Consider the following 17,346-nt stretch of genomic DNA (forward strand, 5'->3'; position numbering starts at 1 on the left):
TCAAGGCGTGGCCTGACATTATACAGAAGGACAATCATTTCCTTTTCCCTGCTAGCAAAATTCCTGTATATCATTGACAAAACCCCATGACCTGCCCTGGCAGCCTGTCTGAATTGCTCAGAAAACTTCAAATCTGACTGCATAATTACTCCCAGGTCTTTTTCATTTTCTATCACCTTAAGTTGTTGTTGTTGTTACTTGGTTTTTAGGAGCATTAGCAACTAAGGCCATATTGCTCCGGGGATATGCGGTGTTCATTCCCTGACCTTTCCACATTCTCCATATTTGGTGGTCACGGGCTTGAACCCCGGTCTAATCAAGAAGCGTGCGCTACGCACTGCTGCTCCTGCCCACCTGGCTACGGAGGCACCCCCACCTTAAGTGTAGTACCACACAGTTGGTACATTCCTCTAGGGTTACTTCTACCCACATGCAGTACTTTGCATTTGTCAATGTTAAACTTCAGTTGCCACTTCTCAGCCCATCTGCCCAAATTTTCTAGATCCTGTTGCAGTAGCACACTGCCATTACTGTCATTAACAACCCTGCGAACCTGTGTATCATCTGCAAACTTTGACACTAAGCCTGATATACCTTCATCAATATCATTGATAAATAAACAAAACAGTGGACCCAACACCGAACCCTGTGGGACTCCACTAATAACATTAGTCCACGAAGAGCAGCACCCACTGATTACCACCCTCTGTCTTCTCCCACTCAACCATCCTTTTATCCGTTGTGCTACCATTCTGCTCCAATTTGTACAGTAATCTTCCATGCACAACAGTGTCAAAAGCTTTCCTGAAATCCAAGTATATGATATCAAAATTATTCTTTGCATCCATTTCTTTTGTAACCACATCATTTCGCATTTGCTGAACATAAACCTCTCCCTGATGTTGGAAAAAAGTGTGAATGATGAGAGTTGACTGAAAATATGACATGTTAAAGTGTCCAGTTTTTATGCTCTGCACATCACTGAATCCTCTGAATCCTCTTTTTAGTTACCATCGAGTAACAGGTGGCTTGGCAATAGCAGCTCTACCACAAATTTTCTTTATGAAGTTCTCGCAGAACTGTTTTGTTAGAAACTGGATTACTAAAACTCACATTAAGTTCTGCAGTAATTTTTGAGGCAGTAATTTTATGTTTTTGGGCTGCAATCCCTTTCAGTGTCCACTGGTCTCTTTCAGTCAGCTTCAATTTTCTGCCACAATTCATCCTTATCATATTTTGTTTTTCCATACCTGATGAATACAGACATAATTATCAATACGGTTGCTCTGGATACATTTAAGAGTAAGATTTAAAGTGATATATAAATTTTTAAAAACAAATACCTTGCATATGGATTTTTAAAAACGAATATTAAACTTCTAACTGCAGCACTAACCCCTTACTTTTACCAGCACACATTCCAGAGGTGAAACCATAAATTGTGGACTCTCTCCCCTGCTTTAGTCACTAATGCTTGCTAAATGGGTATCAATAATTTTTTTTTTTTTTTTTTTTTTTGGTGCACATTTGGATTCCTCTTTGGAAATGAGATAGGTTAGCCATTTTCTTCATGTACTTTTTTATATCATCTCTACATAAACATCAGCTTTTATCATATTTCCTTCAAAGTACTACCTGCAAGAACCAAAAAAAATCATCATTGCACATTTATAACTACATCATATAGCCATTTACAAAAACTACAACTTTTCATATTAGGTGTTTCCATTATTTTGTCCATCCTCTGTATTTTCTATGGCATAATGGAAGATACAGGTGTGGATGCCACTTTAACTTATTTGGAGAGGTCTAATTTTGAATCCTGTAAAAGACCAAAGGAATCTTTAAAGATCTCTTCAATCAGAACTGTAGTCAGCTGTTCAAGCTGATAGAGTAGGGATTTTCCCAATGAATTAATCTAAGTTTTTTATTCTGCACAACATGAAAATCAGCACAGTCAACTCAGGCAACAAAACCATATGAAATATCTATAAGACTGGTTTGCTATTGCCTGAGTTGCTGATGTGCTAAAATTTCCCAAGGACACATCCATTCATCCACATTGTTACTACTAATTAACAATTTGCATTTTCCTTCACTTTCATTTATCCACCATTGCATTCTTTGGTTCTATAAATTTGGCTTCTTGCTGTCTGTTTTCCTTCTGTAACTAAAAATTAGTCTAATGAAATGATTTATCTGTAACAAAACCAAAAAAAAAAAAAAATAAACTAATCTGACCAATGATTTTGTTGCAAAATGAGGTTGATTTCAATGTATTTTTCTAATTTTCTTGAGCATCATATATTCTAATATCAGTATAACTAACCCTGGGCCCAGTTCTAACTAAAAAAATATAAATAACATTATCATTTTGCAATAATCTAAAATTAGATTCAATAATACTGAATAATACCTACCAGTTGAAGAAACATCAGTGAATGAGCAGTACATATAGGACCATAGGAGTTTATAACTACAATTACTTTTGGTTTCAGGCCAGCTCAATTATATGCCTCTATAAAATCTGCCTGCATTGTATTCTCACATGACACAGATACAACATGGAGAATTCTTTGCCAGCTCACCAATGGGTATAGTAATAGCTACAACAACCAGCTGTTGTGAACTCATAAAACTAACCGAATAGGATTCCTATATACAAACCCTACATGGTTTGCATACAGGAATCTTATACGGTGAGGGGGAGAATATTTTTTTCTTCTTTTTAATGGAATATACTATGTAGACATATTTAAAACAAATAACTGAACCTTCTTTATTGCTAGTGTCACTTACGTTTTTCACACAATTCCTCTATTGGGACACAACCATAAGGAAATATGACAAAAAAATGACCTGGAGCAAACACTGATGACACCTGAACCAGAACATTGCTACCCTTCTTTGGCAACTCTAAACAACTATCTAAGGCACATACCTCCTCTTTATCTCTAGTACCTCCATCTGAAAAAAAAAAAAAAAACAGTTATATCTCATTATATGTTACAAGAGAAATAATTATAATTTGCTACAAGAGAAATAATTATAATTTGCACTCTGACATGCAAATAAATTATTCATATGGTGAAAATAACAATCCTCAATTAGCAGAGAGGAACTATTCAAGTAGTACAGTAGGGAAAGGGAGGGAGATAGGAGGACATACATGTTATATTTTAACATATGCTTAACAAAAACTTACAAATGTTGAGTTTAAGTGTAAAGACTCGAAATTATGAATGCTGGTATTAGGAGGAGGGGGAAATAATAATCAAAATAACCAATGATACCATAACTACACCTGCAGTCATTAGAGTAAAAATGATGATTTTGAACAAATATACCTGAACTTATACATGTACTTGGGTACTCCTACTGGCAGTGCCAGCCACAAGCATGTTCAACCAGTTCTGTCGAACAGGGGCCCACACTCAAATGGTCATAACAACGTTGGTATCAATGTATTAAATGTTATTCGTATTTAAAATTTTTGTTCAGTATAATATAAAATTATCTGTCTTAGTTACTGTAAAATTAGAAAAATTAAAAAAAAAAAAAAAAAATTGCTATCACAAAAACACCCCATAAGTTTTGCACAGGACCCTGGGGGCCTGCAAATTTTGGGGCTGGTTCTGCCTTCTGGGAAGCTACAGAACAAATTTTACAACTTAATCATTTAAGGGCACAAAAAGGTGATACCTTTTGTGCCCTTAAAAGTATTAAAGGATACCTTAATACCTATGAAGGAATTAAATAATATTAAACAAAACAATCTGAGGTTTTATTTCATAGTTTTATGAGCTGATGATAAGAAAATGTAGGCATGATGAGACTGTCTACAATGTTATTCGGGCATGGTAGGAGAGAGTTTATGGCTCAAAACTTGTCAATCAACTGCAAACTGGATGCAGGACTCGTGGAACTGAATTTTTCTCAGCATTGCCTGTAGAAGCAACTACTGAAGCTGAATTTTTCTCAGCATTATTGACAAAAGCAACAGCTTTTGTAGATAAAGAACATACTTGAATAGAAGATTAGCATTAGCAAGGGCACATCATGCAAGAAAGCAAGCTTATATAGCATCAGCCAAAAAAAAAAAAAAAAAAAAAAAACCACACACACCCTTCTCATTTCACCAATCCACTCGCTCCAAATGTTTGTCTAGTTCTGCCTTGAATCTGTTTAAGCTATCAACTTCTACAACGACAGATGGAAGTTTTCAGCAATCAACCACCCGCTGGCTAAAGGCAAACTTCCGCACATCTATCCTACAACTGTAGGATAGATGTGCATTTATGAATTTGAATTTATGCCCTCTCAGGTGATTATTCTGAGCAAGAGGAAGAATCCCATCAGCATTAAGCATGCTCAAATCATTCAAGGCTTAATACATCTCAATCAGATCACCTCGCAGGTACCTAGTCTCCAGACACTGATTTGCAAACTTAAGCATTTCTTCGTAAGAGCAACCCTTTATTCCATTCAATAATCTTGTTACCCTTCTCTGTACTCATTCCAACAGCTCTACATCCTCCTTAAAATGAGGCCTCCAGACCTGTATACAGTACTCAAGGTGTGGCCTGACCATTGTCTTATGCAAGGGGATAATCATCTCCTTATCCCTGCTAGAAAAATTCCTGTATATCATTGACAAGACACCACACAGTTAAATTTAACTTATCTAAATTAGTTAAATTAATTAAGCAGTTAAATTAGCACTTAAAACAGTTAATATATTAATATAATTTAAGTGTCTACCTAAGAAAAAGGGGAGGCAGAGTTCCAAAACAAGATATTTTAAGGTATTTGCTAATTTATTACCTTTTTAAATGTGCTAAATTATGCTAATCCGAAAGTGCAGTGTTGTCATTCCCTAAAAAATTATGTAATCAAAAAATGCAATAAGCTACATTTTGAAGTTATTTGCTTCATTTATGTTATAAAATTATTTAATGTTTTTTTGCTAAGTTAAGTATTACTGGCCAATAAAAGTTTTTGTTGAAAAATCTTTTTTTTTTATTAAATTAAAAACCCTGAAATACAAATACTAGTTAAAACAATTATAGCATCACTATAAAATCTACTGGGCAATCTATATTATCAACATCCATTGTGGCTGAAATTACTAAGTTTTCAAACAAATACAGGCCAAGAACTTGCAAATTCAGTGTGCAACCATTTCATTAAATATTCGACCAAGTCACAGATGTATCTCATTCACAAACTACAGCTGCAAAAGACAACATGTCTGTTGATTATCATGTTGAAGTATCTGAAAATGTTATCCCAGATAGATCTGCCCAAGTCTACTGCCTGGAGAGTCATTAGGAGACCTAACGTCCAGGTCAGATTCACATACCATCAACACACCAAGATAAGATAGCTGGCTCTCTCCCCACCCAACCATCTAATTACAATCAATGACTGGATGCTACCTAGCTACTCTGAAGCTTTGCGGCAGCAACAGGTATGTCACCCCTAACATCTGAAACTGCCTGCACAAACGTGGACTTTGTGCAAGAACAACTGCTGTTGTTGTTGTTGAGTTTAACGACACATAGGCTGCTGGGGCCATATTGTGTCTTTCTAATGGTGAATATGAAATATTAGCTTCATTGTGATAACTATATTTTATGATATATTCCTATACGATTTAGGAAAGTAAATAGTTCTTTTTCATTAGAATCATCTCCCAGAATCTGTAATAAATTTATTGATGACTGTGTATTAGCTATTGATTTAAAGGTGTTTAAGCAGATATTTTGAAAGTGGGGACAGTCCACAAACAAATGGCGAATGGTCAGTTGTACTTGACATGATGTACATAACGTGCAAGAGGAACTGGCACGTTATTTATCTTTAGCTCTGGATCAGGATGAAGTTTTTTTTTTTTTTTTAATGAAAACCCCAAACACGAAAGGTATCGAAACCTATAGTACTTAGTACCATGCATGGGTTGAAGGAGAAGTATAGGGGCAGGGGGATGCCGGAAACTTTGCGCTAGAGACTAAACATGGGTTTCACCACTTCAAGCCTCCAATAAGCAAAGTGGTGGTATTTCACCGGTTGATGAAAGTCATCAACGAAGTTTGCAGAAATGAGTGGTAGTGGTTTTCTGTTCAGCGAGATGATATCCATTTCGTAAGGTCCAGGATTGAATTCTCGTTAAAGCAATTTGTAGCTGTCTTTCGATAGTATTCATGCTTTGCGATTGGCAGGATATGGTGAGATCGTCAGCATACATGTATACTTCAATCGTTTTTGGAAGTTCTTCCAAAATATGTTGATCCTAATTGCAAATAGGGTTGGGCTTAATATGGAACCCTGTGGGACACCCTCTTCTTGAATGTGAGATGTTGACAGCATGTTTTTATTTCGGACCTGAAATGTACACATTACCTGGTATTCCAACTTGTCCGGGGAGATCCAACAAAATATTACTAGCTGTCCATGAAGTTCTAGTAGCTGTGCCCAAATTTTTTGTACCAGCGGATGACTAGGGAAGAATTTACACTGTAGAGCATTAACAGCACTTAACGAGTCCGTATATATATGATGGATTTGGTATAAGAGTCTTCTTTGATATTCTCTAGGGCTAGAACAATACCATATAATTCTGAGGTATAAGTACTGCATTCAGACGGAAGCTGTCTGGAGATGGTGACATTTGGCAGCGGTACCAACTTTACTACTAATTTTGGATCCATCTGTACATATTTGAATGAAAGTGCTAAACTCAGAGGAGTGGGTCATATGAATTTGCCTAATGTTGGAATCTGGAAAGTTATTCTTTCCCCATTGCTGAAAGTGTCTATCAATATGTATTGGGGGCATTTGCCATGGCTGGGTTTCCATGCTAGTATCCTGAAGTATGTTAGTAAAATTCAGATCCCAGCTTGTGATAAGAGCTTGAAGCCTAATGCCAGATGGTTTATTGAGCCGTGGTTTACTTTCATAAAGTTTACTCCATTTGGGCTTAAAGAGATATTGCCATATGGGATGATGTGGAAGACTGCTGATTTTGGCTGCGTAATTTAGTAACAGAACTTGTCGTTGAAGATGTAGCGGTGGCTCATAGGCTTCGGTATATAGGCTTAAGATTGGTGAAGTACGAAAAGCCCCCAGTGCAATTCGTAGGGCACTATGATGTACGGGATCCAGCCATTTCAGTGCACTCGGTCTGGCCTAGTCATATGCAGGAGACCCATATCTGCGTCTAACTTGGATCTAATCAGCGAGCGATATAGCTGTAGCAACACGTAGCGATCTGCACCCCATGACATAGAAGAAATTACTCTGAGAAGATTTAGTTTTCTAAGACAACTTGTACGAATATGTTTTATATGTTCCAGGAAGTTTAATTTTTTATCAAATATTACACCAAGGAATCTAATACTAGGCTGGAAAGTAATACGATGAGAATCTAACTGTAGGTCTGGATCAGGATGTAAAGAACGTTTGCGACAGAAGTGTACAGCAGTTGTTTTTGGTTTCAAAAGTCGATATCCGTTGTTTTTGGCCCAAGATACTATTCTGTTAATGGTACCTTGTAGTTGTCTTTCAATTAGTCGCATATTCTGAGAGTGACATGAGATGGCAAGATTGTCAGCATATATGTATGCATCAACTGTATTAGGTATACACTTGGTTATGGCATCAATCCTAATGGCAAAGAGTGTGGTGCTCAACACTGAACCTTGGGGAACTCCCTCTTCTTGTACATATGCTCGAGACAATGATTAGTATTAGTATTAGTATTAGTAACGGCCGCATGGTGCAAGAAAGCCTATGGCTTATGCTGCACCAGCCAAAAAAAAAAAAAAAATAAAAAAATAAAATAAAATTAAAAAAAATAAATCCGAACAAAACAATGATAAAAACAAAAAAATAAAAATAAATAACTAAATAATAATAATTAATAAAATAAAAAATAAATAAAAAGGAAATTAAACCTATCATCCTATGTGCTTCCCTTACCCGAAAGTACTATCCAGATGACCTTTGAATTTCCCCAAACTGCCGGCCTCTACCACCCATGAAGGCAACTTATTCCAGTAATTTATAACTCGCTGGCTAAAATAGAACTTCCTGCAATCCAATCTAAACATTTCCCCCCGTAACTTGAATTTATGTCCCCTAGTTCTAGCATCATTTATAATCTTGAAAATTTTGTCCTCATTCATTTTACTGATGCCTCTCAGAGCCTTAAACACCTCAATCAAATCTCCTCTAAGGTGTCTAGTTTCCAAACTCTGCAACCCACATATTCGAAGTCTTTCTTCATACGGACGCCCTTTTGCCGATCTCACCAGGCGAGTTACCCTTCTTTGCACCCTTTCAAGAAGCTCGATGTCTTTCTTCAGGTGCGGTCTCCATACTTGAACACAGTATTCCAAGTGTGGTCTAACATAAGCCTTATATAATGGGATTATCACGTCCCTATCTCTACTTGCAAAAGTTCGATAGATCATTGATAGGACACCATGGGCCTTCCTTGCAACCTGTTTACAATGCTCAGAGAATTTCATGTCTGACCGTATCGTAACACCCAAGTCCCTTTCCTCCAGTACTGGGTTTAGTTGAACTCCACCAAGTGAATAAGTTTTTTTGGGATTACTGTTTCCCAGGTGTAATACCTTACACTTTGTTGGATTAAAGCACAGCTGCCATTTTTCTGACCATTCCTGAAGTCTATCTAGGTCTCTCTGAAGAAGCTCAGCTTGACAGTGATCATTAACTACTCTCCCAATTTTAACATCATCTGCAAATTTAGACATCACGCCCTCTATCCCTTCATCAATGTCGTTTATGAAAATTAAAAACAACAGTGGTCCTAATACTGATCCTTGGGGAACCCCACTTCTTACATCAACCCAATCTGAGGAATAGCCATTTATCACAACCCTCTGCCTCCTGCCCTGAAGCCATCCTTCTATCCATCTAAGGATTTTCCCAGTGATTCCAACCTGTTCCAGCTTATAAAGCAACCGCTCATGTGGGACTGAGTCAAAAGCTTTGATGAAATCTAAATAAACAATGTCGAAATTATTCCCTAAATCCAGCTCGTGAGTGACCCTTTCGAAATAGCGAACCAGATTTGTTAAACATGATTTTCCCTTTACGAAACCATGCTGAGTATCCTTGAGAATTTCAATTCGATCCAAATGATCCTGAATTCCACCCTTGATCATTGCCTCCATGATTTTCCCTACTACTGAAGTCAGACTGACAGGTCGATAATTTCCAACTTCACTTTTAGAGCCACCCTTATGTATGGGAGATACATTTGCACTTTTCCAATCCAGGGGAATCTCCCCAGAGTCTAATGATGCTCGCATAATTAGCCTCAATGGTTCAATGCACTCGCTTGCCGCCTCTCTTAAGATTATAGGGTATATTCCATCAACTCCAGGAGCCTTACTGGTCTGTAGGCTCGAAAGTTTTTTCATTAAATAATCTTGCGAAATTTCAATATCATTAATTACATATTTTTTAACTTCGCTCCCACAATTTCCCTTTGCCACAAAAGGCTTTTCATTTGTAAATATCGATGCAAAATAACTGTTGAGTTCATCTGCAACGGCAGCTGGTGTATTTATTACTATCCCCTTTCCCTTACATAAAGGTCCGATCTGGTTTGTCCTGCTCTTCTTGGCATTTATATATGTGAAGAATTCTTTATCCCCCCTCTTTGCTCTGTTTGCTAGTGATTTCTCATAAACTGCCTTTGCCTGTCGAACCTTTTCTGTGGCTCTATTACACATCACCTTGTAGCTGTTATAGGCTTCAGTACTTTTTGTTGTTCTGTAACCTTTCCATGCCACCTTTTTCTGCTCAAGTAATGCGGCAACTTCACTAGTCATCCAACTTGGAACCCTCCTCGTGGAGTATTTTTTTAATGGTATATACGCATTCAAGGCATCTGTGATTAATGTTTTAAAAGCGTACCACAGTTCAATTGTATTCATTCTCTGCGCGATATCTACCCAGTTAATAGAGGCCATGTAGTACCTTAAGGCATCGTAATTTCCTTTTCTGAAATTAAAACCCATTCCTTTGCCTTTTACTTCTGCTACCTCTCTCGTCATCATCCACCGTAGAACTCCGTGATCACTTCCTGCTACTGGTTCCTCTACTGTCAGCCCTGTTATGTCATCTGATTCATGTGTGATGATGAGGTCTAGGATACTCTTTTCTCTAGTATTTTCCCTGACATGTTGATACAAATAACAGTCATCTAGTTGATTTAAAAATTTTGTTCCCCATGTCGAGTTTCCTTCCCATTTACTCCAATCAATTAGAGGCAGATTGAAATCACCCATAATAAGGCATTGACGCTTACTTGCCCATTCCATTTGCATGTAGAGGCTTTTGTCATAATCTTCACAATCACCTGGTCTGTAGATTACTCCTACTCGCATTATACCTTTGTTTCCAACTATCTCACACCATACAGACTCTATACTAGCATGTGAAACGTCTGAATCCGGGAAAGCTATCGTCGCACTCAGGCTGCTTCTGATAAGAAGCATTACCCCACCACCCCTTCTATCTAACCTATCCTTCCTAAATACATTATACAAGCCGTACTGAAATTCATCATCCCCAATTTCCGGGTGGCACCACGTCTCTGTAAGCCCTATTTGTCCGCGTTACTTGTTTTAACCAGCAGTTCGAATTCGCTCATTTTATTGACGACACTTCTAACGTTACTGTATAAACAATTAAGATTTACTGTTCTTGTATATTTAACAACCCTAACACAACCCTTGAAGTTTTTTAGGCTCTCTTCCCTCGCATTAGCTACCCGCGCACGTGAAACGTTTGTGCCCCCAGAACATCTAGATAATACGTCCAGTTGGGGTAACAGATAAGAACTCTTGAGGTATGTGCAAGAGTTACTTTGACCAATATTATCAGATAAACGCGTGTCAGTATTACCCACATCCCCCCTAACTAGCAGTTTCCCTGAACCTTTAAGGTATCCTCAATAATACTGGCAAATATTTTTGCACCACCTTTGTTTAAGTGTATCCCGTCTCTACAAAACAAATTCCTTCTACCTACAAGTGTGGGCCATGCTGATAGAAATTTACCCCCTAAAGCCTTGCAGATTCCTTCAAGTCTTGAGTTAATTCACAAGGCTCTTAACATATAATCTTGACATATAATGATGAATGGAATCGGATCTGAAACGATCTATTGCCTAGAAGGTTTTTAATGAATATCGGCAAATGACTCCGAAGTCCACATTTGTGTAAGTCCTGAAGAATCTCATATCGCCAAGTTGTATCGAAGGCTTTCTCTATGTCAACGCATATCACGACTAGGTACTCATTTCTGAGGAAAGCGTTCCGGATATTTGTTTCTGCTTTGATAATGAGATCAAGTGTAGATCTTCTTCTCCGGAAGCCATGCTGGTTTGGACTTAATGTTTTCCATTTCTAGAAACCATGTCAATCTAGCGTTAACTATTTTTTCCAATGTTTTTCCCAGACAACTGGTTAGAGAAATAGGGCGGTAGTTTCTGGGATCTGTGTGGTCTTTTCCTGGTTTCGGGAAAGCTAGCACATAAGAATGGCACCAGCTAGCAGGGTAATACTCCTCTAGAAAAATTCTGTTATACAGTTGTAATAGGGCAGTTAGCGAATCCTCACTTAAATGACAGATCATGGTGTAAAAAATTCCATTGGGGCCTGGAGCACTATTCTTTAATCAGGAAATTGCGCTGCGCAATTCAATCATAGTCAGAGGTAGGTTATACGAATATGGGACGGCAGTATTAAATTTTAGTTTGTATTTTTCTGTCTGGGATTTTACCAATTTAAATGCTGGTTCATATGTGGCAACAGCTGGAAGTGTTTCAAATGAAGTACCTAAGACATTGGCAATCTCTAGAGGTTCAGAAATTTCCTTCCCTCTTACAAGTAGAATAGGAGAAGTTTTTTACGAGTATTTGCCATTAATTCGTTTGATTTTTTCCCATATTGTAGAAGTATCTGTGGATCTGTTTATGGTGGAAGCGTAACGTGCCCATGCTTCTTTTTTACTCTCTCGTCTTATATGACGAGCTTTAGCTCTGGCTCTCTTAAACTGTAGGAGGTTGGCTGTGGTTGGATATTTTCAAAACAGATTCCAGTACTTATTCCTTTCTTTTTTAGCATTGTTGCATGCTTCATTCCACCACATTTTTGGATGAAGCCGGATTTTGGATGAAAATTTTGGAATAGCAGCCTCCGATGCTTTCATTATTTTTCGTGTAGTATACCTGACTGCAGAATCAACTGTAAGTGTTGTAATGACATAAGTATCTATTTGAGCTATTTCCTGGTATTTTGTCCAGTTAGCCTTTTCAAATTTCCAGGTTGTCCTAATGTCTCTCTGGGGAGGAGAACTTGAGCTGAAAGTACAGATGATAGGAAACTGATCGCTACCACAAGGGTTATCAGTAACAGTCCAGTCTATGATAGGAAATATTGCTGGGGAGCATATTGAAAGATCAATAGCTGAACTTGAACCAGATGGAGAGTGTACGTATGTGTGATCACCAGTGTTTAGAATAGTTAGATTATGGTTATCTAAAAATTTTTCTATTATCTGTCCTCTAGAGTCAAGATGTTGGGAACCCCATAGGGGGTGATGGCCATTCCAGTCACCCATAATACAAAAGGGAACAGGTATTTGCTTTACTATATCATCTAAATCATCAAGGCTGTACGATAGATACAATGAAACTAATGTTACTGTTATACCAATGGTGACACGAACTGCAATTGCCTCTAAAGATGTTTTGCATGGGGATAGGTCTACAGGGAACTACAGAGTTCACTATGACTGCTACTCCTCCATGAGCTGAATTAGAGGAACTTCTATCTTTTCTATATATAGAATAATGCTTAATTGTCATAGATACTGTATTTGTGAGATTGGTTTCTTGAATGCATACTGCAACAGGCTTATATTTACTTAATAGATCGTAAAAGTCATCTACGTTAGCACGGAGCCCACGGCAATTCCACTGAATAACTGTACTCATTGTTTGGTTTTAACTGGTTCTGCTAACATCCGTGAAGTAGTCTGCTTACCCTTCTATTTTTCCCTTTTCTTTCTTTGAGAAAACTGGTCTGCCTGTGTCGATGTCATCTTCTGGATGAATTTCAAAAATTGTATCATCTTCGCCTGCTTTTTCATCGATGTCCATGGTATCAGATCTGAGTTTGTATTTATCACTTCTTTCAGAGCTCTTGATTTGTTCTTTCTGTTGCTGTTTGGGATTCTTATCTGGAGGTACTGTTACTGGTGTATTTACTTCTTGAGGTACATATTTGGAGGGAGAGTGTTCCTTTGATGAAGAAAGTACTGATTTAGCCCAACCAGATATAGAGATATTTGGAGGGACTGAGCAGTCAGTTTGAGTTGATACTGAGTGTAGTCGTTGAGTAATTGATGCATAGGTAGATAATTTAACAGGAATTGTAAATTGTTTTTTTTGCCTCTTGATATGACACCTTATGCGCTATTTTATATTTCTGAATATTCTTCTCTCGTTTCCATTGATCGCAGTCCTTAGAGAAGGCAGAATGATTTCCATGGCAATTAGGACAGTTTGAGTTTCCTTGTTACAATTGGTATGTGTGTGTTCTTTAGAACCACAAGCAACTACACCTCTGCATACAGTTTGCAAATGATCAAATTTTTGGCACTTGAAGCACCGTACCGGATTGGGAATGTATGGTCGAACATGACATCTGAGGTATCCAGCCTTTATAGTTGTGGGGAGAATTGGTGTTTTAAAAGTCAGTATAACTGTCCAAGTAGGGACAAGTGTGGATTACATTTTGGTTGTTTAATTCATGGACAAGTTTCTGATACATTTAGGAGATACCATTCTGATATTACCCCTTTAGAGGAGTTCAAGGTGGCATGTGGGGTAACCTTTGTGGGAATTCCACCAAAGGTAGAAATTTTCAGAAGGCTCTCTGCATGTCTATGTTCATTCATCTCCACTAATAAATCTCCAGATCTTAATCGACGAACCATTTTTGGAGGGCCAGCCACATCTTCGAGACATTTCTGAATCAAAAATGGAGGTAACTTACTCAGTGGTTGGTCTGTGGAGGAATGCAATATTAAAAAGAGGGGAGCAGAATAATCTGTCCCTTCTTTTTTTTTGTCTCTTGGCATGGGGTGGGTTTAAATCATGATCTAGGTCATGCCTATCTAGATCTGGATCAGTAGATCCGCAGCTGGACTGTTTTGTGTTTTCCATCACTGCTCCTTTTAGCCCTGGGAGAGTGTATATCTTCTCCCAGACTTCCAGCCCCGCCACGTGGAGGCAGGAGCGGTGCCACCAGTGACCAAGTGATAAAGAGATTAGTTGTTAGTGTGTTAATAAGTTATTCCTATATACAAAAAGAAAGGTGTCTTGCCTTTCTGTCAAGTGAGCTAACTTCTTTACTTCAGAAGTGCAAAATTAAATAACTTCAGAAAAATAACACTATTCTATAATCAACCGCTATTAAGTAAATCGCTTAGAAATCACTATAGTCACTCGCTTGGCACTCGGGGCCATGCAGCGGTAGAAATTTCCCATTGAGAGCTTGAATTTTTTTCCAAATGATTCGAGGGTCAGTATTTTTGTTAATAGCTGAGGCGAATTTAATCCAGGAGTCACGTTTTGCTGTCTTCCTAATTTGTCTTGCTTTGGCTCTGAGTTTTATATACATAATTAGGTTGGCGGTAGTTGGAAATTTGCGAAACTGGTTCCAGGCACGGTTTTTTTCTCGTTTCGCTTTGGAGCATTCTTCATTCCACTACTGATTTTGGTGTACATGCTTGAGCTGATCAGATTTTGGGATGGAAATTTCTGCTGCAGATAATATATGGCTTGTAATGTGATCAGTTACATCATCAATATGTTTTTGTTGTACATATAGTTTGTCAAGTAGGACACAAGTTGAATAGTTTTTCCAGTCTGTTTTATGAAATTTCCAAGAAGTATGGCCTTTAGGACATGACACTGTGTGTTTGAATTGAACTGATGATAGGAAAATAGTCACTGTGGAATGGATCATTTAGCACTAACCATTCCATGCTTGGAAAAAGAGATACTGAACATATGGATAAGTCTATGGCTGATGTAGTACCTGTAGGTAGTTGAATATGAGTTGGAGAGCAAGAATTTAACAGAGTCAGGTTATGGTTATCCAGAAATATTTCTATTAATTGGCCTCTCCTATCCATGGTGGAAGATCCCTACAATGGATGGTGACCGTTGAAATCGCCAAGTAAATAGACTGGAGGTGGCAGTTGTGTGATAAGATTGTCAAGTTCAATCTGGGAGCAAGGATAATTCGGTGGGATATAAATGGATGCAAGGGTTAACGATATTCCCATTGCTATCCGATCCACTACAACTTCTAGAGGTTTGTAGTTGGAGATGTCTTGACGGTATGTTAGTTTCGATAAGAATAGCCACCCCACCAAGGGCAGGAGTGTCAGAATCCCTGTCTCGCCTGAACATAGTATAATTTTCAATTTTCAGAGAAATCTGTGGTGATAAAAAGGTTTCCTGTAAACATACACCTATTGCTTTAGTTTGTATGAGTAAATCATTCAAGTCATCTATATACTGCGTAATCATCTACAGTTCCATTGAAGGAATTTATTCATTTGTTGGATTTATTTGAGGAAGATTGATCTGACTGTTTTTTCAGAGAAGGTTTCTGTCTGCTTAGTTTTGATTTTTCATTTCTGGGAAAGTTTTGGCATCCTGTATCCATGGTATCATTAGCATGTAACTCTAATACTGTCTTCATCCTCTGACTGAACCCTCCATTTCCATTTTGCTAATGCGTGGTTTCAGTTTCTTCTGGTTTTCAATAGTAGCTGATTTTGTTGTTTCGGGCAAGGTTGAGATAGCATCAGTTGGGATGCTGATTGGGGTGTTGCTGGTCTCATTGACTGTAGTTTTCTTATTGAAAGTGAGCACAATTTTGCCCCAGGTGGCAAAGGAAATATTCGGTTCGATGGAGACATCTGTTTGGGTTGCAGCTGAGCGGCTATTAACTTTGTTGAGACAGTTTCAGTTTTACTAGCCTTGGAACCTAGGTTTTTTAATATATGGCGTGTGCTATTAGAGTTGGAGCAGCACTTGTGAGGGTATTATGGCACATCCATATAACTGTACTACTATAGAAATGATTAGTGACTCTCAAAGGTAGCAACACATCGGATTGTATGTCTTACCTGTCACATGAACTAAATATCTGACTTCATGTCTTCTTCTCTTGTATGCCTTCAACATTGACCAATTGTGTGACTTATATACAGGAGCTCTCTGTCTGTCTGACTAACGTAAATTGAAACTACTGAGAGCAGAATGGCCATCAAGGCTATGCATCTCCTAATGGTGCATATGACCTGAATTTCCCTACATGATGCATGGTTGCTGCATCTCCTTGTGGTGCAGTGGGATACATATCCTATTTTTTTCTTCCGTACTTTATCTTCTCAATCCTACTGGGACATCACATTTGTATTCTCTCATGACCAGAATACTCTAAAGCAGTGGTGTCCAACCTTTCCCTGTACAGGGTCCATATTCAAAGTTAGACCTATTTCACAGGTCACACTGAGTGATTCAAGAAACATTAGTGTGTTACTTCCATATCTTGTTACACGTAAAAGGAAGTTTCAATTTTCATGTTACCATTTTTTATTTTCAGGCTAAATATAAAAAATGCAAATTCCCAAAAATTTTGTTTTTTTATTTTATTTTTTAGATTTTATTAAATTTTATTAAAATTATAAAAATAGGACTTAATTTTGTGTTTAAAAAAAATTGTTTACTTTGTTTTTTTAAAAAAAAAACCCTTACTTTTGCTTTTAAATTTTCAATATTAAGGTGAAAAAATAAATATAATGATACACCTAAAACTGAAATATTCAAAAATTTTATTTGGTACAATACACAATAGCATTTACTGACCAAAGCTTAACATTTAAAGAGATGTTTGAGGCTGGATATTTTTAGATAATTGTTCAAAATTTGGTTGAAAATTTGTGATGCCAATTCTCAATACGGAATAAAGATACTCATCTGTTATTTTGTTTCTTTTTAAATATTTATTTGATTTCATATGTGATAAAATTTGCTTGTAAATATACGTTGATCAAAGAAAGCAAAGCCATTTTCATGGCCAAGCAGGCTGTATAAAAATTATTCATGGGCTGAATCTGGCCCATAGGCCATAGGTTGAACACCACTGCTCTAAGGGACAAATTACTGCTATCTCAGTGTTCCTTGTTACATCTGGTGCATTCGAATTTACATCTTTGATT

At 37.6% G+C, this 17,346-nt stretch overlaps 1 protein-coding gene across 1 annotated transcript in view; it reads right to left on the minus strand.

Moving 5' to 3' along the window:
• Positions 1 to 17,346, minus strand: part of LOC150083915 (uncharacterized) — a 352,627-nt gene that overhangs the window by 63,113 nt on the left and 272,168 nt on the right. The window contains exon 13 of the mRNA XM_090375828.1: positions 2,800 to 2,967. Within this exon, the coding sequence (XP_090231954.1) occupies positions 2,800 to 2,967 (168 nt within the window). The remainder of the gene's footprint in view (positions 1 to 2,799; positions 2,968 to 17,346) is intronic.

Source organism: Mastigoproctus giganteus, chromosome 6 (genome assembly GCF_048544385.1).
Source record: "Mastigoproctus giganteus isolate SK-2022 chromosome 6, ASM4854438v1, whole genome shotgun sequence".
Lineage (NCBI taxonomy): Eukaryota > Metazoa > Arthropoda > Arachnida > Uropygi > Thelyphonidae > Mastigoproctus > Mastigoproctus giganteus.